Source organism: Hyperolius riggenbachi, chromosome 5 (genome assembly GCF_040937935.1).
Source record: "Hyperolius riggenbachi isolate aHypRig1 chromosome 5, aHypRig1.pri, whole genome shotgun sequence".
Taxonomy (NCBI): Eukaryota; Metazoa; Chordata; class Amphibia; order Anura; family Hyperoliidae; genus Hyperolius; species Hyperolius riggenbachi.
Genome location: NC_090650.1, coordinates 341142419 through 341164549, shown reverse-complemented (window position 1 = coordinate 341164549; position 22131 = coordinate 341142419). Strand labels below are relative to the sequence as shown.

General features: G+C 41.4%; 1 protein-coding gene across 1 annotated transcript in view; it reads left to right on the top strand.

The window, feature by feature from the left end:
- OPRK1 (opioid receptor kappa 1) overlaps window positions 1-21650 on the top strand; it is a 142791-nt gene extending 121141 nt beyond the window's left edge. Inside the window, exon 4 of the mRNA XM_068234767.1 lies at window positions 20275-21650. Within this exon, the coding sequence (XP_068090868.1) occupies window positions 20275-20798 (524 nt within the window). The 3' untranslated portion in view covers window positions 20799-21650. The remainder of the gene's footprint in view (window positions 1-20274) is intronic.
- Window positions 21651-22131: the final 481 nt, after the last annotated feature.

Below are 22131 nucleotides of genomic sequence, written 5' to 3'. Positions count from 1 at the left end.
CACAACATTTTTTTATTGTATTGCAAAGCACTCTAACCAAGTTACTCTCAATCCAAGGTTTTACTGTACTCTATAGGGATATTTGAGCAAAGAGGATAATCACAAAATTTCCACTCTAGTTTCTGATAGACAAGGTAGATAGGTACTAATATGCCTCATGCATCTGCAGTGGTGTTTTAATTAGCCTACAGTGTTAAAAATAGGATAATGATGTGTGTAATAGACTCCCTGGAAAGCACTATACAATTTCCCTTGCAGGTTCCACTATGTAGGACATAAAAAAGGCCTTTAGGAAAATGATGTTTGAACATTCCTATTTTATGAATCACTCGGTGCCAGCAAACTTTCATAGTTTGTACTAGCACATAATGCATTTTAGACTGCTGAGTTTTTGTGGCATATAACTAATGCAAATTGGAGGTGTAATAGTAGGATAGAGGATAAATAATAAGATAAGGGAGTTTTGTAAATGTAAAACTAGATGTGTTTTTCGATTAGACATGATTTTTCTTTTTAATATATATTTTGATATTTTATTGTTGGTTAATACATTTTATATTAATTTTATTTATGTGAATTATATTAGATTTGCATATGTTCTGCTTTGTAAGCAATAGGCTCCACCCCCATAATCAATCATACATATCTTAACTTTTTTAATCATTGAAGGGGAACATTGATTGCTGTGTAAGCTTAACCATGTCCCCTCCACTGATTGAACGCTTACTGGGCCAGATTTATCAAAGCATTACCAACAGTTTTTTTTCTTCTTAAAGTGGATCCGAGATACACTTTTACTCATTGCATAGTTGTGTTCCTTTCATATAGGTTATAGGGCATTCCCAAGCCAAGTACTTTTTTGTTTTGTTTTAATACTCTAATTCCCTATAAACTAAACAAGCCTCGCCCACAGCTCCTTTTGTGCCTTGGCACTGTAGCAAGGGCTTATGGGAGCTCAGTCTGGGCAGGAGAAGGAGGAGGAGCCATTGATTTCAGAGGCAGATGGGAGGAGGAGAGGGGGCTGAATTTACACAAAAGCAAGCTGATAGCATCTCCAGCTCTCAGCCTGTGACAATGTGACAAACAGAACATGGATGCCCTCATTGTATCACAGGAATAAATAATCATACACATGTGAAGCTGTTTGCAGATAGATATGCTGTGTAAACTATCTAAACTTTAGATAAGATATATAGACAAGTTACTTGTTATAGTTAGTTTTCCATCTCGGATCCGCTTTAAATAGTTCTAACCAGCAGGGGGAACTGTTCTGTATGGTAATAAGAAAATTCTTAATTCCTACTTTACCACTTCGGTACTAGCAGCCTCTGCCCCCTTAAGGACCAGAGGCTGCTGGTACACTAAAACGCCGCTTCACGCTGTTCTGTCCCTGCCGCAGGCTCCACTCTCTGCCGTCTCAATGACGGCAGAGCACTGTGCGCCGGTCAGTAGCCGCTTTCATTGGCTCCTGACCCTGTTAATCACTGTAAGCCAATAGGGGCCAGGAGCCAATGAAACCTGCACACAGTGCTCTGCCATCATGCCATCATAGAGACGGCAGGGTGAGCGAATTGTGGCGGGGTCAAAGCGGCGAGATCGGCAATAATGGCGGGGATGCACGGTTAATGGGATGTTGAACCTACGTCTAGACAGGGCCGCAGCGCCACCTGCTGGACGTACATTCAACCTACGTCGGTCCGGATCCGGTTAATAGTGGCAGTTTAGCATGAATTTCTAGAACTGCACTACAGTTAAGAAAAATTCAAATTAATTCCTAATCTTCTGCAGATTAAGAAGTGCTTAATAACACTTCTACGGGTGGTGCAGTGAAGGCTAGACATGATTTGTGAAGTGCTCCTCCCCTCTGCTTAATCCTGTGAAGCTGTTATGTGCTTAACATTTCCAGTGCTGGACATTGATGCAATACATTAGATATATTGGTTACCTCAGCAACAGCAATCTCCCTCACACACTGCACTGTCTGAGACCCCTTCCTAACTCCTATTTAAAAAAAAAACAGTTTAAAAGGGAAACTGCACTATTTGGTGATTTCTTAATATATTTTCTCTATATGGGCAATGCATTAAAAAATTATCAACATGTTGTATTCCTATGCGAATCTACATGTATGAAAATAGACACCCTATTTGATATTAAGTTTTCTCTGGAACTGTTTTTTTGTTTTGTTTTGTTTTGTTTTGTTTTGTGGTTCCATGCATGTTCATTCACCATACGCATGAGGAGAATGGACACATGATTCAATATAGACCATGCACATCAATTCTTCCAGAATGGGGACATACATTTGTGCAAACCACACTATGAATTTTACAGACTACAAACACATAAATTCTCACAGACCACACACATACATTTGGACAGACCACACACATACATTTGGACAGACCACACACATACATTTGGACAGACCACACACACATACATTTGGACAGACCACGCACATACATTTGGACAGACCACACACATACATTTGGACAGACCACACACACATTTTCACACTTGTCACGTAAACATGTATCACTTAAACATATAATGCCTGAACAGCCCATTGATGCACAAATGCCAAAATGTTTATATTTTCACAAAAATACATGCAAAAAGAATGCTGCCATTTTCACTCATCACTAATCTCTGATCAATGATCTATGAAGTATGGCCATGGCCACTCTTATTTGTATTTATTATGGCCATAGCTTTCATACCAGTGGCCAAATTTACCATATATGCATGACTCATCCCCTGAAGCATTTTCCTGTTAATAAGTTCTTTATGTGTTGAAAAAGGGAAGGGCCCGTATTAATTGTCTGTATATTTTATAACTGTAATAGAAACTTCCATAGATGAGTTTGATGGCTTCCCTTCAAGAGGGGTTCATCTCAATCTATCCATTGTTTATTTCAGAGCTCAAAGTCTCCCATTGCACTATGTACAGGAGATTGGTATTTTCCAGAGGTTGCTTATTAAAATTAAATAATCTCCTAACATATAGGGTTATTCATGCACATAACCACACACTGGCTGATCTTGAGTTGCTTCTTTTACCGAGTCATTCATTTTATATGATAGAAATTTTGCAAGGCCATAAACTATTCAGTAGTGTTTGTTAAAGGAACGCTATTGATTAGCATGTTTTTTTTTTTTAATTGAGATAGGAATTGTATGGGAAGTGCTGCTAAGTACTGGTGTATACATTTCACTGGCAACCTCTTAGTTTACTGCTCTCAAAATGCTTTCACACTTTACTGACGCCAAAATTGACATCAGAATGAGCCATGAGGGGAGGGGGAATTCCCCTCATACTTCATCTGTTAAACCTGTGTGTGTGTGAGAGAAAGCTCTCAGCAGCTGCTGTGTCCTGTCTCTCTGACTGAAGTGTCCGAAGAGAGCAGAGGAAATGTAACTTGTTATAAACATTTGTAATGGTCTGTGACACCACGGCTTTTCATACTTTTTTTGCTTTCAGAGAAAAAGACTCTGTAGTCTGATATGCAACACTGTGCTGTGCAATGAAGCAGACACCCCTTCTGCAATTGATTTGTTCCAAATAAAGCTAAATCCTATACTCAATAAATTAACCTCCTGAGGACCGCAGTGTTAAACCCCCCTAAAGACCAGGCCAATTTTCACTAAATTCACCACTGCAGCTTTAAGGCCAAGCTGCAGGGCCGCACAACACAGCACAGAAATGATTCCCCCTTTTCTCCCCACCAACAGAGCTCTCTGTTGGTGGGGTCTGATTGCCCCTCATTGTTTATTTTTTTTTTGTATAAATATTTATGTTAATTTTTTTTATATATACATTTATTATTTATTTATTCCCCCCCCCCTGAAAACCCTTCCTCCCCCCCAGCCAGCCAATGACACGATCGGCTGTAATAGGCTTCAGCCTATGACAGCCCATTGCTCTCCTGTGTGCCAGGGGGACAGCCGTGTCACACGGCTGTCCCCAGTACAGCGCTGCTGCAGATCGCAGGACTTGACGCGTTAGGCGGTACTCGGGCTGCCACCGCGGTCACGCCCATTGGCATGATGCGGTCGTTAGGTAGTTAAAGCTGTTGCCTGTGATATTTAACATGAAAAGTAGGAACATTTTACACTGCTACTGCTACACTGCTATTGCTATTTATACAGTACATTGTCATTTTAGAACACTTGGTTTGATAGTGATCCTTTAAGCTTTAAAATGTGCCCATTGTATGTATGCACAGATGCACCTGTGGGCGGTGGTTTACTGTGGAGGTTATGGTGTGCGCACACAGCTGCAGATGCATCCGTGCATACTTAAGTATGCACGAGAACACCTGTTAGTGGTGGCTTAGTGTGGGCAAACACAATTGTGGGTGGCAGCAACTTAGTGTGGGAGGGCAGCATAGTGCAGCGTCCAATTCTTTTGAGAATCGAAGGTTTCCTACTTTTAAATAAATGAGAATATTTCCCTTCAGAATATAGTCATCTTAATGGGAATAATATCTTAATTTTTTTTTTTTAGTATAACATTGGTAAATGTGACCGATATTTTACTACAACTAAACCTTACACTATTCTCACACAGAGCCCACCCCCCTCCGATACCTGAGTTTAACCTCTTGACGACCAGCTAACGCCGATTGGCGTAAACTGGTCGTCTGCAGGTTACCATGGAAACGGCCGCTCGATCGAGCAGCCTTTCCATGTCAGTTCACGGAGGGTGTCTCCGTGAACAGCCGGAGAGCCACCGATCGCGGCTCGCCGGCAAAATGTAAACAGGCGGGGAAGAAATCCCCGCTGTTTACATCATACGGCGCTGCTGTGCAGCAGCGCCGTAAGGCAGATCGGCGATCCCCGGCCTCTGATTGGCCGGGGATCGCCGGCATATGATAGGCTGAAGCCTATCCTTCAATGCGCAGGATGGAAATCCGTCCTGCGCAGCTCACAGGGGGAGGGAGAGGGAGGGAGCGGCGAGACGGCGGAGAACGCTGCGGAGGGGGGCTTTGAAGAGCCCCCCGCTAAGCAAATGCAGCTGGCGGCGATCAGACCCCTCCCCCCAGCAGGACATCCCCCTAGTGGGGAAAAAAGGGGGGTAGTCTGATCGCCCTGCTGCACTCCTGATCGGTGCTGCGGGCTGTAGAGCCCACGCAGCACTGATCATTGAAAAATCCCCTGGTCGGCAAGTGGTTAAAACTCCCCTTCCTGACACCTAACCCTAAAATCCCCCTTCCTGATGCCTAACCTTAAAACCCCACTTCCTAATCTTAAACTGTTCAAAATTATAAGTTTCAAAATGAGAATTTTTTTTTTAAACTTTGTAAATATAAAAGAAAAAAAAAGAAAAAAAATAATTCAAAGACTATAACTTTCTAATTTTCAAAACAATAAAATATTCAAAATCTATAATGTTCTTAAGTATGGTTCTGATCCAGTTCTGAATCATGCCTGAAGAAGAAACTTAAAGTTTCAAAAGCTTGCAAAGAAATCTAATACAGTTAGTCATTAAAGGTATCACCTAAACAACTTTTAATGTTCTGTCTTCAGATTCTCTCCATGACTAATACCAGACCGCACGCAACTGGTTCTAATGTTCTCAAAATGATAAATATTTCAAAAACTATAACAATCTAATTTTCAAAACGATATTTGACGGGCCCCTAAATGTCTGCTTTCAGTGCTCTACATCCGATATTTGCATCAGCAGCGCGCCTTTGGCCGCGCCCAAATTGTCCATTAGCCAAGGGCGCTTAAATTTCAGGCTCCCGAGTTTACTGTGGATGGCATAGCATCTCAAGTTGATTTCATGCCCTTTAAACAGCAATAATTTAGTTAATTATTTGAATAAACAAGATAAATAGAGGCGCCAAAACAGAATAAAATTGGTTAAAAACCGTCTAAAAATGGGGGAATGGGTGGATCCACTTCCCTCAATGAAAATGACCAGGCTAAATCCAGCCGTAAATAATGCAAAAATTATTTATTCACAAGATTAGTCTCCCAATACAGTGCAACGCGTTTCACGGGTGAACATCCCGCTTCATCAGGCAATTGAAATAGGAGAGCACAAATGTGGGTCAGTAGAAAGCTAGAGCGCCTCTGTAGACAGTTAGTTAATTATTTGACTGACATTTTTGTTCTGCAAACCAGAAGATTGTTGTCCTTGGCTCTGAATAGCTATTTCATACAGTTCCAGGAAGACGTAGTACTGCTGCATTGTTATTTTTCATAAGCTGAAATCTTGAAAACTAGTTTTATAGTCTTACACAAATATGGCCTTGCTTGTAGCAGTGACCAAGGTGACTATGTATGTATAATCACTTTGTTGTAAGTAACAGAGCTGTTGTAGTATGTGTAGGTAGCAATTGAATTGATCTCATGGCTTGTGTCACTGGATGTGCAGGCTTTTCATTGGGCTAAACAATCATAGTTACATTTCCTGCATTTAAATCAATAATAAAAATAAAAACACACACAAACACAGGCCGACTGGTACACAAAAGGTACAAGGTGAATAAAGTTTAGGCAGTTATAAATTCTGAGGCACAAGAAAAATAGTTGCTGACAACTTAGATGGTAAGCAATCGAGAACATGTTGCCTGTTTTACCCTTGTTATGCTGGGGGAAAAAATTCATCTTGGATGCATCAATGTGTTGCAGACATTCCTGTCTTCATTTGGACTACTCATATATGATTGGTACGAATCTTGCACCATATTCTCGGAAGGCATTTATGTTGATTGCAGTGGAGCAGGGCCGGCCCGCTCATGAGGCGGGGTGAAACTTTTGCCTCAGGCGGCACATTTTTAGGGGCGGCATCCGCCCGTCAGTGGGTGCGGGGAGCCGGCCGCCGAGCTGGAGGGGTAGCGGGCAGGACAGGGGTATTGGGCCTAGCGGTGGGGAGGGGGGGTCGGACCCCCCCCCCTCCCTGGTCTGGGTCCCCCGGCCTCCGCTCCCATCCAGCCTTAAATAGATCAGAAGCGCTACTCGTAAGAGGCAGTGGGCAGGGATGACTCACCTCTTCCTCGACCCAGCGTGCGCTCCACTGACGTCACTTCCTGCAACTCTGCCCACTGTATTGTAAGTGGTCGGCGTTGCAGGAAGTGACGTCAGTGGAGCGCACGCTGGATCGAGCGAGGAAGAGGTGAGTCCTCCCCGCCCACTGCCTCTTACGAGGGGGGGGGGGGGGCGGCAGCAATAATTTTTTCAAAATTTTCCTCAGGCGGCAAAAAGTCTAGGGCCGGCCCTGCAGTGGAGATGTTCTTCTTTTGACCACTTGTGTGTTATCTTCCATTCTTAACTCACACTCTAAAATCACATGGGACTTGATTGATTTGTGTAGGTATTATTATAGCTTAGCTTTGTTTAAAGCAAACCCATGGCGAAAATTGGGTAAAATCCCTCAGAGGTTCCCACACTGTCCTCGGGTCCTTAGAGAGCAGAACCTCCGGCGGTGAAACACATAAAGGTATTCCTGGGTTCCTGCCTGCCGCTGCTGCCAACTATTTAATGCTAGAGGGGGAGCGCTGAAGGGGGTAGTGGCCCCTCTCTCCACAGATATAGGTGGCTTTGCTCTCCCCTCATGCTGTGACCCCTCCTGCCCCCCAAAACCAACCTGAGTGAGCCCCAGGGGGAGGGGATCCACATTTTCGCAGGGGGGGCCTGTGATTTCTAGCTATGCCCCTGAATCCTGCTATAGCCAGCTGCGAATGCAATTGAACACCTCAAACACTTGATAACTTACTAACCTTTTGTGTATTACCTTTAGTCTAGTCACAAGCCATTAGCAGTGGCTGGATAGTGGTTAAGGGCTCTGCCTCTGACACAGGAGACCTGGGTTCGAATCTTGGCTCTGCCTGTTCAGTAAACCAGCACTTATTCAGTAGGAAACTCCCTAACGCTGCTACCGCCTATAGAGTGCATCCTAGTAACTGTTTATATAAATATTCTGTGTCTGTCTGTCTGACTAGCGTCCTCAATAGTAGGATGTGCATTGAAGATCTTGCAAATAAACATGCTGTGAAATAGCAGGGACTGCCAGATCACACCAGCCCAGCCACAGCTGGCTGTAGAATCCAGATGGTTCATTCTCATGCATGATCTTGGTATGGTCCTTAGTATGGCTCATAAGCTTGTCCTGAAAATATTTGTAGAAAAAAATAATACAGAAGATACAAAATTATTGTGATGAAGCAAGACATGTGTTTATCAAAGTATTTGTAATTACCTTACATTTGGAATTCTGACTATAAACTAAGAGCACAACCTGAATTAAAAATATACAGTTGTAATCACACAAAAATACCTGTAGTTGGGAGAACTATTAGCAAATATGGCATGCCATCCAGATCACTAGAAAAAAGGGTGTGCAGAAAAAAGGGCGCGGCTGGATAACAAATTGGCGCAGGTGAATAACAAAATCTCAATAACGATAAACATCGTTAATGAAATTGGTTAACAATAAATACCATTTTAAAACAGACGGGAAATCAAAATGAAAAGATATTCACTTTAAAAACCGTTACATAATTCAAAAATACAGCTTAACCCAACCCTACTCTCACGCAGAACCCTCCCCTGGTGGTGCCTACACTTAACCACCCCTCTGGTTGTGCCTAATCCTAATGACCCCCAGGTGGTGCCTAACCCTAACCACCGCCCCTGGCGGTTCCTAACCTTAACCACCCCTCTTGTGGTGCCTAACCTTAACCCAGTGGTGCCTAAAAGTGATGGGCCGAACCTCCGATTTTAGGTTCGCGAACCGGGTTCGCTAACTTCCGTGGAAGGTTCGGTTCGCGAAAAAGTTCACGAACCGCAATAGACTTCAATGGGGAGGCAAACTTTGAAAAATAGAAAAAATTATGCTGGCCACAAAAGTGATGGAAAAGATGTTTCAAGAGGTTTAACACCTGGAGGGGGGCATGGCGGAGTGGGATACATGCCAAAAGTCCCGGGGAAAAATCTGGATGTGATGCAAAACAGCGTTTTAAGGGCAGAAATCACATTGAATGCTAAATTGCAGGCCTAACGTGCTTTAAAACATCTTGCATGTGTATACATCAATCAGGTAGTGTAATTAGAGTACTGCTTCAAATTGACGCACTAAACTAACTGTGTAACGCACCGCAAGTTACCAGCTGTTTGTGTAGTGATGGCCATGCTGGACTACTGCGCAACATGGCGAGATTGCTCTTCCTCACTCAGTGATGTCAGGTAATGTGTGACTGCCTTATCAACTTTCCATGGCATTGTTAAAAAGCTTACATTTTGTTTTTAAATTACATTTTCTACTTGCTGCGTACTTGTTCAGTACCGCTACAATGGAGGCGGGCAAGTCTGGCATTGTGACCCCGGGTAATGGCCGGGGAATGAGGCATGGACTCCGGCGTGGAGCCTGAGCAACGGCTACCACTACACATCCAAGGAGGGCAGCAGTCAGGCATGCACGCCCGCCCGAGGTAGTGACCAAAAATAACAATACAGGAGGACTATTGAGGGCTTGCTGTATTTGAAATTAATGTACTTTAAATCCTTTAACGAGAACCAGTTATGGCGGGCAAAGATGACACCTCATTCCTTTCACGAGAATCATATGGTGGTGGGCAAGTCTGCCATTTATGACTACGGGTAATGGCCGGGGAATGAGGGTTTGAATCCAGTGTGGAGCCTGAGCAACGGCTATCACTACACATTTAAGGAGGGCAGCAGGCAGGCATGCACGCCCGCCCCGAGGTAGTGACCAAAAATAACAATACAGGAGGAGGACTTTCGAGGCCCTGCTGTGTATTTGAAATGAATGTACTTTAAATCCTTTAACGAGAACCAGTTATGGCGGGCAAAGATGACACCAGATTCCTTTCGCGAGAATCATATGGAGGCGGGCAAGTCTGCCATTTGTGACCCCGGGTAATGGCCGGGGGAAAGAGGGATGGAATCCGGTGTGGAGCCTGAGCAACGGCTACCACTACACAGGCAAGGAGGGCAGAAAAGGTAGATATGCAGTGAGGTGAGTTCACTCAACCCAAAGGTAGTTATATATGCAGTGAGGTGAGTTCACTGAACACAAAAGGTAGCTATATGCAGTGAGGTGAGTTCACTCAACCCAAAGGTAGTTATATATGCAGTGAGGTGAGTTCACTGAACACAACAGGTAGTTAGATGCAGTCAGCTGAGTTCACTCAACACAAAGGTAGTTATATGCAGTGAGGTGAGTTCACTCAACAGAAAAGGTAGATATGCAGTGAGCTGAGTTCACTCAACTTAAAAGGTAGATATGCAGTGAGGCGAGTTCAACAATGTGGAGTAGTTCAGTAGCTATATGCAGTGAGGCGAGTTCACTCAACCCAAAGGTATTTATATGCAGTGAGGTGAGTTCACTGAACACAAAAGGTAGTTTGATGCAGTCAGCTGAGTTCACTCAACACAAAGGTAGTTATATGCAGTGAGGTGAGTTCACTGAACACAAAAGGTAGCTATATGCAGTGAGGTGAGTTCACTAAACCCAAAGGTAGTTATATATGCAGTGAGGTGAGTTCACTGAACACAACAGGTAGTTAGATGCAGTCAGCTGAGTTCACTCAACACAAAGGTAGTTATATGCATTGAGGTGAGTTCACTCAACAGAAAAGGTAGATATGCAGTGAGCTGAGTTCACTCAACTTAAAAGGTAGTTATATGCAGTGAGGCAAGTTCACTCAACACAAAAGGTAGTTATGTGCAGCAAGGTGGGTTCACTCAACACAAACGTAGGTGTATGCAGTGATGAGGTGGGTTAACTAAACACAACAGGTACTAGTAGTAGGTAAATGCAGTATTGGGTGGGTAGTACAATGTGCAGCTCCCTGTCACACACACAGGTAGTCACTGAATGTGCTGCTGAATGCTGGTGGGCTGCTGGCAGTGGGACACACACATTATGAATTAGCAATGTTGTCTAAGCAACACAAGTGTCTCACACACACAGGTAGTCACTGAATGTGCTGCTGCTGCTGCTGCTGGCCGTGGGACACACAGTATGAATTAGCAATGCTGTCTAAACAACACAAGTGTCAGGTTCAAACACAGAAAAAAAAATTGATCACACGAGCAGGATGAGCTCTGAAAAGAGCTGTTCTGGGGCGCTATTATAGCAATAAGATTCAGCTAGGAGCAAGCTAAGAAGGCAAGAGCCTGACTAATCTGTCCCTAGGAGAACAAGTCTGCAGCAGCTGTCCCTAGTCTGTCTCTAGCAGGCACACGAGTGAGGCTAATGGCCGCCGGAGCCTGCCTTATATAAGGGAGGGTGGGGCTCCAGGGCTTAGTATAGCCGGATTGGCTACAATGCGCCTGCTGACTGTGATGCAGAGGGTCAAAGTTGACCCTCATAGAGCATTATGGGGCGAATCGAACTTCCAGGAAAGTTTGCCTTCGCCGGCGAAGGCGAACCACCCGAGGTTCGCCTGGAACCGTTCGCCGGCGAACCGTTCGGCCCATCTCTAGTGCCTAACCCTCTCTAGTGCCTAACCCCCCGGCAGTGCCTAAGCCTAACCACCACCCCATTGTTGTGCCTAACCCTAAACACCCCCCCCCCCTGCACAAATACCCTTACAAACATAGAAATAATAATATATTTGATGATGTAAAATCTGTACATACAAACAAAATATGATTAAAATTATAGTGTTGCAAGTTTCTAAAACAATAACATTTCAAAAACTTTAATGTTCTAACATTGAAAATGATATTTATTTTGTACCCTTTTCTCTGCTTTGGGTGCCGTATTAGCAATAAATGGCAGCGCCAAAATAGTCAACTCTCAGCCATCGTCCTTTTTTCCTGCTACCTATTTATTGGGTAATGGGTATACACAAATTCTAGAGACTCCAACAGAATAACACATGAGGACGGTCTGCAGCAGTGTTCACTGAGAAAGAATGTGCTCTTTCCTATTCACTGCAAATCTCCTGCTTCTGTTCAGATTTTAATGAGCGTTCCTGGTTGAAGATGGTATTCCAGGCGACCAGTTTGCATCTGGTGGGTGAAAAGAGACAATCCCAACATTCAATAAATAGTTGATATAATACTTCCTTTTTTTAATTATAAATGGCACACTGTGCAGTTTTCTGGCAATAACTGAAAGAAGCCATTGAAGAGAATCTTAAATTGTAACCCTCACCATCATGTCCCCTCACTTTAAAGTGGAATATAATCCTGCATTTCAACTTTGCTCTAAAACATTATTTACAGTATATTATATGCAACCAGCATTTTTTTTTTTACTAGACCAGCATTGGAAGGGTTACACAGGGCTTTAACGTTCCTGGAGATTTCTGCAGACGCATCCGAAGCTGAAATAGATACATTTTGTTTACATAAATGTATCTAAGTGTTGAATGTGATCTCATCTCTGAGAAGGAGCTGGAGGACAGCCAAAGAGTGTGTAACATTTATCAATAGATACATATAACTAAATAGAATGTAACAATCTGAACTTCTGCATATCTCTCCACGGAACTTTAAACCTCTGTGTTTAACCCTTCCAATGCTGGTCTAGTAAAAAAAAATGCTTTTTGCATATAATATGCTGTAAATAATATTTTAGAGTAAAGTTGAAATGCAGGGTTATATTCCGCTTTAAATATGTCAGTGCTGCCTAGAGCAGCCAATCACATTCTAGAGTATGTGTCCCAGTTGTATGTTGGAATCAATCATCCTGAATCAAAGTGTTTAGGATTGAGAAGAAGCCTTTCAGGATAAGATACAGCCTTTTCTTCTCTTTAAAAATGTTTCCTTGGGGAAATCCTGATGGCGGAGAACCTGACACTTGATACCCAGCGTAGGACAGCACATTTATTCACTGATTCATGTGTTCAATGATAAGATCTACCTTTAAACTAAATAAAAATACACGTGGGAACATGGTTAAACAATCATGCCAGCTGAACATTTTGCAATTTACACTCTTTACTACAATTATATTATTTTACCCATCTTTATCAAATAATGGAAGAAAAAATAATGCATTACAGATGATACTAAATTTAGCACAAAAAAAAAAAGTTCTTATTACAACTTTAGAAATGTGCTGATATTGTTCATTTTTCAGGTTGCTTGAGTGTATATGAAACAAAAAAATAAAAAATAAAAAATATATTTATAGTAAATCTGTTCTAATTTTTTAAACAAAATCAACTCTTTCCTGGACATGCATCTTTAGTTACTTGTTTAATCTTGCCTGATCTGACAAGTGACATGAAGATACCATTCCTACTTAGAATTCATATGTGTTCACTTTTTTTATTTTGTTTAATTGCAAGGGTTAATAAAGCAATGCTTTATTTGTACAGTCAGATAAGTCAAACTGCACTTAAATTGTTTGAGCTCTCCTGAAACGTAATTTGAAGCCAACAACTTTGTTTATCCGGTTCAGCGTCGCAGTGCCGAAAATCTCATGCATCCGAGCAACGTTCACCTCCCATTCATTCGCCTATAACTTTATTGCTACTTATCACAATGAATTGATCTATAGCTTGTTTTTTCCGCCACTAATTAGGCTTTCTTTGGGTACTACATTTTGCTAAGAATTATTTTTTTCTAAATCCATTTTAACAGGAAGATTAAGAAAGAAATAAAAAAAAAATCATTATTTCTCAGTTTTTGGCCATTATAGTTTGAAATTAATATACGCTACCGTAATTAAAACCCATGTATTTTATTTGCCCATCTGTCCCGTTAATTACACTATTTAAACGATGTCCCTATCACAATTTATGGTGCCGATATTTCATTTAGAAATAAAGGTGCATTTTTTCAATTTGCGTCCATCACTATTTATAAGCTTATAATTTTAAATAATATAATAACATACTTTCTTGACATGTATATTTAAAAAGTTTACACCCTTGGGTAACTATTTATGTTGTTTTTTTTTTTTATTGTATTTTTTTTATTTTTTTTTTTAATTAAAAATGTATGTGGGTAATTTTTGGTGTGGGAGGGAAACTGCTTATTTTACATGTAAAATAAGCAAATTGTGATGATCCGCTCAGCTGGCTGCACAGGCAGACAGCTGTTTGTCCATTCCTCTAGTCTGTGGGCTGCAGGTCTCTGGAACAGAGACCTGTCTTTCCATTGCAAGTTTCTGGTCTGTTCTCTTGCTGGGGAATTTGCATACAATCGTTATGCAAATCCCTTACCTGCCTTCTTTTGATGACTGGCACTATAAAATCATTCTGCTCCCAGAATGCTTTGCTGGACATTTCCCTTTCATGGTCTGTTCCTGATGGACACTCCTGGAGTGTCAGCCATTCCCGTTTGTTAAAGTTATCTTAGTGTAATTCGTGGGAATGCACTAGGCAGGTTCCCTAGTGCAGTTAGGATTGCATTATCTGTTTTGCCTGTTCCGTCTGTCATGTGTTTGGATCGCACAAGCCCTAGCGTTAGCGGCTGTGGATCCTTCTGATTGAGTCTGGAGTGTAGGTTGGAACAGCGGTTGTTTCTGCCTACCTCATCTGTTCTGTCTCCTGGGATCGCGCTAGCCACTTTTCGCTAGCGCTGTGGATCCTTCTGTTCTGTCTCCTGGGATCGCGCTAGCCACTTTTCGCTAGCGCTGTGGATCCTTCTGTTCTGTCTCCTGGGATCGCGCTAGCCACTTTTCGCTAGTGCTGTGGATCCTATCTCTCGCTTGTCCCTGTTTTCGTGTGTCTGTCTTGTCTGCTACGGACGCTTGCTGGAGGCTCGGTGAGGTAACCGTTAAGCAAGCGCTCGCGTCCTCTGTTTCATGTTTGTCTGTTAATGGTTAGTTAGGCGTGCTTGTCTCTATTGTGCTTATCACGTGGAGACCGAGCTTAACCGCGTGCACTGTTGCGAATGAGTGCGGTGTTCGCGGTTAGCTAGCATTTGTTATTTTCCGTATCTCCTCATTGTATTATTTGCTGTGCCTTTGCTACCCTCGTGCCCTGTTTTGCTCAGTCTTGTGTCTCTGTCGGCAATCGCCATTCTTGCGATTGCATTCCCACTTCGTTTCCGCCGTTGTGTGTTCACCGTCGCTGGGTGGCGACTAGTTTGGTGGACACACATTGGTTCTGTCCCTTTGCTCTGTTTCTTGCGGGCTATCCAGCCCTGCCTGATCGTACCTTGTCCTGGATCTGTACAATTCCCGTCTGGCATCTGTGGCTGTGCAGCGACTGTGTTCGCCTGCACTCCACAGCGCCATCTGCCGGAGGGAATTGCCCTCTGCGGGTGCATAGCACCTAGCCTGGGTGTCCTCAAATATACGCTTGTGGAGGGTTTCCGCCGTGTCAGCGCACGCGTTGTGCACTGATCATGGAGAAAGTTCCACAATCGTTACACAAATTCTTTAATTAAAAATGTATGTGGGTGCAGTTTACTATTTGGCCACAAGATGGCCACAGTGAGAATAGTCCTGGATGCGAACGATCTCGCATCCAGGAACCAAAATTCAGAGGAGTTGTTTCCTGGGGGCAGAAATACCACGCTCTATGGAGAGAAAGCGTCGGTATTTCTGCGGGGAAGTTCGATCGGTCAATGGGAATTATATTCCCATTCACTGATCGGGGGGCTAGCGGCGGGTGCCCGATCGCACGCACCACGCATTGAAAGCAGCAGTGCCTTTCTGGACGAGAAAGCTCGTCCAGAAAGGCCGAACTGGTTCAAAACTAATAAGAGGGCAGTGCAGAAAAGTTCAAAAGGTCATTATTTCACTTAAATGGAGATGAATGCACCTGATATATGCCACACTGACATGGCTGCTGTTCACAAATTAAACCTTAAGTGATTAAATTGAAAATTAGAATACAAGGCTCTGGGAAATGTCTACTTACAATTACTACTACATATGCAATTATTTATCTATTTCTCTTACATAATTAAGTTTCAATAAGATCAGGATTGCTTTTAAGTGAAAGTGCTGACATGTTCCATATTTGCAAAGATTTTTCAAAGCTCCACTACAGCAGGTTTATTATTATTATTGATTTATAAAGCGCCAACATATTCCACTGTGTGATGATCACTGACAAGTTATAATGGTATGTTTGAAATTAAAGATTTCACTGAATATAAAATTGATTACTTTTTCCTCACCCTGATTTATTTGTTGAATTTATCACAGGTTGCGGCATCTTTACTGCCAGTGAGGCATTTTTTTCATGAGTATATATATATATATATATATATATATATGTACATTAGGGATGCTCGGAAAATTCCGCGGAATTATAAATTCCGTGATTCCGGCCGGAATTAGGTCAATTCCGATTCCGGTAGTCAAATCGGAATTCCTATCCCTCTCAAACGGAATTCCGCGGAAATTTTTTAATTCCGACGGAATTTCCTGGAATGACATAAAAAATCTCTGAAGAATCTGCAGAATTGTTGTAATTCTCTCTCTCTCTCTCTCTCTCTGCAGAATTGTTGTAATTCTCTCTCTCTCTCTCTCTCTCTCTCTCTCTCTCTCTCTCTCTCCATCCCATGCAGTAGGGAATTGCAGATTTTCAAAACAGCTTATATACCATAGCTGGGATTTGAACCCAGAACCTAGTGTGTAGTAGGTATCTGTCTTACCCTCTAGACCATGACCCACACTACATGCTAAAGCTGCCGGTAGCATAAACCATACTTCCATTATGATCAATTCGATAGAAAAAGTAGCATGATTAAGGATTTGTACTTTTTGAAAAGCATGCTTATTTATATACCATAGCTGGGATTTGAACCCAGAACCTAGTGTGTAGTAGGTATCTGTCTTACCCTCTAGACCATGACCCACACTACATGCTAAAGCTGCCGGTAGCATAAACCATACTTCCATTATGATCAATTCGATAGAAAAAGTAGGAGAGGAGGAGGAGGAGGAGGAGGAGGAGGAGGAGGAGGAGGAGGAGGAGGAGGAGGAGGAGGAGGAGGAGGAGGAGGAGGAGGAGGAGGAGAGAGAGAGAGAGAGAGAGAGAGAGAGAGAGAGAGAGAGAGAGATTTTTTATGTCATTCCGGAAAATTCCGTCGGAATTAAAAAATTTCCGCGGAATTCCGTTTGAGAGAGATAGGAATTCCGATTTGACTACCGGAATCGGAATTGACCTAATTCCGGCCGGAATCACGGAATTTATAATTCCGCGGAATTTTCCGAGCATCCCTAATGTACAGTGGTGTGAAAAACTATTTGCCCCCTTCCTGATTTCTTATTCTTTTGCATGTTTGTCACGCTTAAATGTTTCTGCTCATCAAAAACCGTTAACTATTAGTCAAAGATAACATAATTGAACACAAAATGCAATTTTAAATGATGGTTAAATGATGGTTTTTATTATTAAGTGAGAAAAAAAACTCAAAACCTACATGGCCCTGTGTGAAAAAGAAATTTCCCCCTGAACCTAATAACTGGTTGGGCTACCCTTAGCAGCAATAACTGCAATCAAGCGTTTGCGATAACTTGCAACGAGTCTTTTACAGCGCTCTGGAGGAATTTTGGCCCACTCATCTTTGCAGAATTGTTGTAATTCAGCCTTATTTGAGGGTTTTCTAGCATGAACCACCTTTTTAAGGTCATGCCACAACATCTCAATAGGATTCAGGTCAGGACTTTGACTAGGCCACTCCAAAGTCTTCATTTTGTCTTTCTTCAGCCATTCAGAGGTGGATTTGCTGGTGTGTTTTGGGTCATTGTCCTGCTGCAGCACCCAAGATCGCTTCAGCTTGAGTTGACGAACAGATGGCTGGACATTCTCCTTTAGGATTTTTTGGTAGACAGTAGAATTCATGGTTCCATCTATCATTTCAAGCCTTCCAGGTGCTGAAGCAGCAAAACAACCCCAGACCATCACACTACCACCACCATATTTTACTGTTGGTATGATGTTCTTTTGCTGAAGTGCTGTGTTACTTCTACGCCAAATGTAATGGGATACGCACCTTCCAAAAAGTTCAACTTTTGTCTTGTCGGTCCACAAGATATTTTCCCAAAAGTCTTGGCAATCATTGAGATGTTTTTTTTAGCAAAATTGAGACGAGTCTTAATGTTCTTTTTGCTTAAAAGTGGTTTGCGCCTTGGATATCTGCCATGCAGGCCATTTTTGCCCAGTCTCTTTCTTATGGTGGAGTCGTGAACACTGACCTTAATTGAGGCTAGTGAGGCCTGCAGTTCTTTAGATGTTGTCCTGGGGTCTTTTGTGGCCTCTCGGATGAGTTTTCTCTGCGCTCTTGGGGTAATTTTGGTCGGCCAGCCACTCCTGGGAAGGTTCTTCACTGTTCCATGTTTTTGCCATTTGTGGATAATGGCTCTCACTGTGGTTTGCTGGAGTCCCAAAGCTTTAGAAATGACTTTATAACCTTTACCAGACTGATAGATCTGAATTACAGTACTTTTGTTCTCATTTGTTCCTGAATTTCTTTGGATCTTGGCATGATGTCTAGCTTTTGAGGTGCTTTTGGTCTACTTCTCTGTGTCAGATAGTTCCTATTTAACCTATTTTGGTTCCTGGACGTAGAAACTACGTCCAGGAACCATGCGCGCTACCGCGCGCTCCCGCGGCAGATCGCGCGCGTGCACGCGCACTCCTGGCTGCGGATTCGGTAGCCAGGGAATCAATGTATCGGGCTATGGTGCCCGATCACTGATTCCTCTCCCCCGCTGAAAAAGCGACAGCTTCTCTCGGAAGCTGCGCCTTTTCTGGCCGTTCCCTCCCCAATGCGTCACTCTAATCGTGTGTTACGCTTAGAGTGACGTCATGTAAACAAACTCATGGCCGCCATCTTGTGGCCAAAAAGTAATACTACAACTAAAAATAAAAATAAATTAAAATGAACACACATTTACATTATAAATATATTGTTTACCTCCCACCCTCCCAAAACTACCCAAATAAAATGTTTACTATTAAAAAAAAAAAAAAAACATTACAATAAAAAAAAAAAATGTAAATATTTACCTAAGGGTCTAAACTTTTTAAATATCAATGTAAAGATGAAATATTTCTATATTTTTTTTTATTTTAAACTTGTTAATAGTGATAGATGCAAAATGGAAAAAATGCACCTTTATTTCCAAATAAAATATTGTCGCCATACATTGTGATAGGGACATAATTTTAATGGTGTAATAACCGGGACATACGGGCAAATACAATACGTGAGTATTAATTATGGAGGCATGTATTATTTTAAAACTATAATGGCTGAAAACTGAGAAATAATGAATTTTTCCATTTTTTTCTTATTCTTCCTGTTAAAATGCATTTACAGTAAAGTGGCTCTTAGCAAAATGTACCCCCCAAAGAAAGTCTAATTGGTGGCGGAAAAAACAAGATATAGATCAGTTCATTGTGATAAGTAGTGATAAAGTTATAGGCTAATGAATGGGAGGTGAACATTTCTCACGTGAAAACCACGGAACCTGAATGGGTTAAGTGATTTCTTGATTGAAACGGGTGTGGCAGTAATCAGGCCTGGGGGTGACTACAGAAATTGAACTCAGGTGTGATAAACCACAGTTAAGTTATTTTTTAACAAGGGGGGCAATCACTTTTTCACACAGGGCCATGTAGATTTGGAGTTTTTTTTCTCACTAAATAGTAAAAACCATCATTTAAAACTGCATTTTGTGTTCAATTATGTTATCTTTGACTAATAGTTAACGGTTTTTGATGAGCAGAAACATTTAAGTGTGACAAACATGCAAAAGAATAAGAAATCAGGAAGGGGGCAAATAGTTTTTCACACCACTGTATATATATATATATATATATATATATATATATATATATATATATATATATATATATATATATATATAAAACCAAAGTAGTGCAATATATAAATATAGTACGTTTTTCTGCTGCTGAAACCAAGATGATTAATATAAGAATGCCCATCCTGAATTATTGTTATTATTATCAATTTATAAAGCGCCAACATATTCCGTGGCGCTGTACAGAGTAAGAAATGAACATGGGGTACATAATAATACAGACAAATGGTATATACCAATATACAAAATACAGAATTGGTGACAAAATACAGAATTGGTGACAAAATACAGAATTGGTAATTCTGACAACATTACAGTGACAAAAGTAATATGATAAATAAAATGTATAATGATTTCCAGGACACAAAAGGGGGAGAGAGTCCTTTCCTTGTGAGCTATCAATCTAAAGGAATAGGAGGATTACATTCTACCATATGTTATTTTGATGTAATTCTTTGTACATGAAACACTACAAAAAAAGGAGGCAAAATATGTCTAAAGATATATTTACTTACATAATAAAGAACATTTTTCTCTTTTTGTTATAGGTGCAACAGAATGTGCTCTTCAGTTTCCATCTCCCTACTGGTACTGGGATACAGTCATGAAAATCTGCGTTTTCATCTTTGCATTTATTATTCCCGTATTCATTATAACAATCTGCTACACGCTAATGATCCTGCGGTTAAAGAGTGTCCGTCTCCTCTCTGGATCCCGTGAAAAAGACAGAAATCTGCGACGCATAACAAGGCTGGTTTTAGTGGTTGTTGCAGTGTTTATTATATGCTGGACCCCAATACATATTTTTGTGCTGGTTGAAACTCTGGTAGATGTCCCACCAGGCATTGCAGTAAGCTCAGTGTATTATTTTTGCATTGCTTTGGGCTACACTAACAGCAGCTTAAATCCAATCTTGTATGCATTTCTGGATGAGAATTTCAAGAGGTGTTTTAAAGACTTTTGCTTCCCATCAAAACTTAGACTGGATCGTCAAGGAAACAGCAGAGTCGGAAATACGGTCCATGATCCAGCTTACACAAGGAACAGCGATCGGACTAACAAACCGGTATGACTAGCAGTGGAAATGACTTCTTACACACCTCAAGGAGGTGGTACGATTCATGAACTGGGAATGACTCAAATAACATCTGCAGTATAGCCAGGAGTATTAGGAATACCTACTGTAGATTTAATTAAAATTGCTGCTAATACTGGAAGTGTAATGGATCTATAATGATCTCTTAAACACACCAGTGGAGAAGTGTATTTTTAGAACCACCAAAAAAAAGAACTATGCTTAGGATCTGTACAGTCAAACGCAAATCATTCTGCTTGCAGAGTGGTTACAAACGATGGACTAAAAAATCCTAATATGAAACACTTACCATTACGCTACCCTGTAGCAAAACCAATAACGTTTATTGAAAGTCTGTGTACAAGCAACCTACCCAGAAAAGGGACATGACCATTGTGCCAAATATTGCATTCTTACAGGCTTCGGTGATGCAGACTTGATGTAGGTAAAAACCTATGTAATACTACATTTCCTACATGAGCATTAAAGATATTTTAGATGAAACATATTTAAAAGAAAAAAACAGTGGTGTCACTAGGGAAGTGCAGTAGGTGTCACCAGCAGAGAGCGTGACATCAAGCTAAGGGAGAATGTAGTAAGGCTAAGAAAATGTACAAAAAATGTATTAATGGTTGTGTTTAGCCTGCTGAGATTGGAGGTCCATAAGGTAAAAAAGAAAGTGGTGACACCATGAGTTTCCGCACCGGTGATACCAACCCTAGTAGTTATGCCTCTGGAAAAAAAGTATAAAATAAAGAACTTTTAAACCTCTGTAACCATCTGATGTACTGCTTATAAATATTGTAAATGATATACAGTAACATTTGGTATTGAAGTGCTGTTGGGTAATATTTTTCCATCGACATTTATGAATTGTATGCTGAATGCTATTCTCCGTGCTTTAGTGTGCAGCTCAGCTAATCTTGATCTTGTATGACGTTCACAGTGCTCAAATATGAATACCTAAATATATCTCAGATATAGGAAATAAGATATTCCCATGCACAATATACATTATGCCAATATTTCTGCAATTGTGATTATTGTAAGTGCATCATTAAAATGGTTTCAACAAAACGGTCTGCCTTTCTATTCTTTTACTTCCTGATTATAGAGAGAAATCTCATTCAGTCTTACATTACTATTGCTGGATGGTGTTTTATCTATAATTTTATCAAATTACAGACTACACACATCCAAAGAATTTGGCCAGCTACTTGATAATGCATACCCAACTGTGTGCAGGCATACAACAAGCTCAGCGCTGTCTGTGGCCGCAATGGTTATCTAGCAAGCAGTAACAACAAGCTCAGTGCTGTCTGTGGCCACA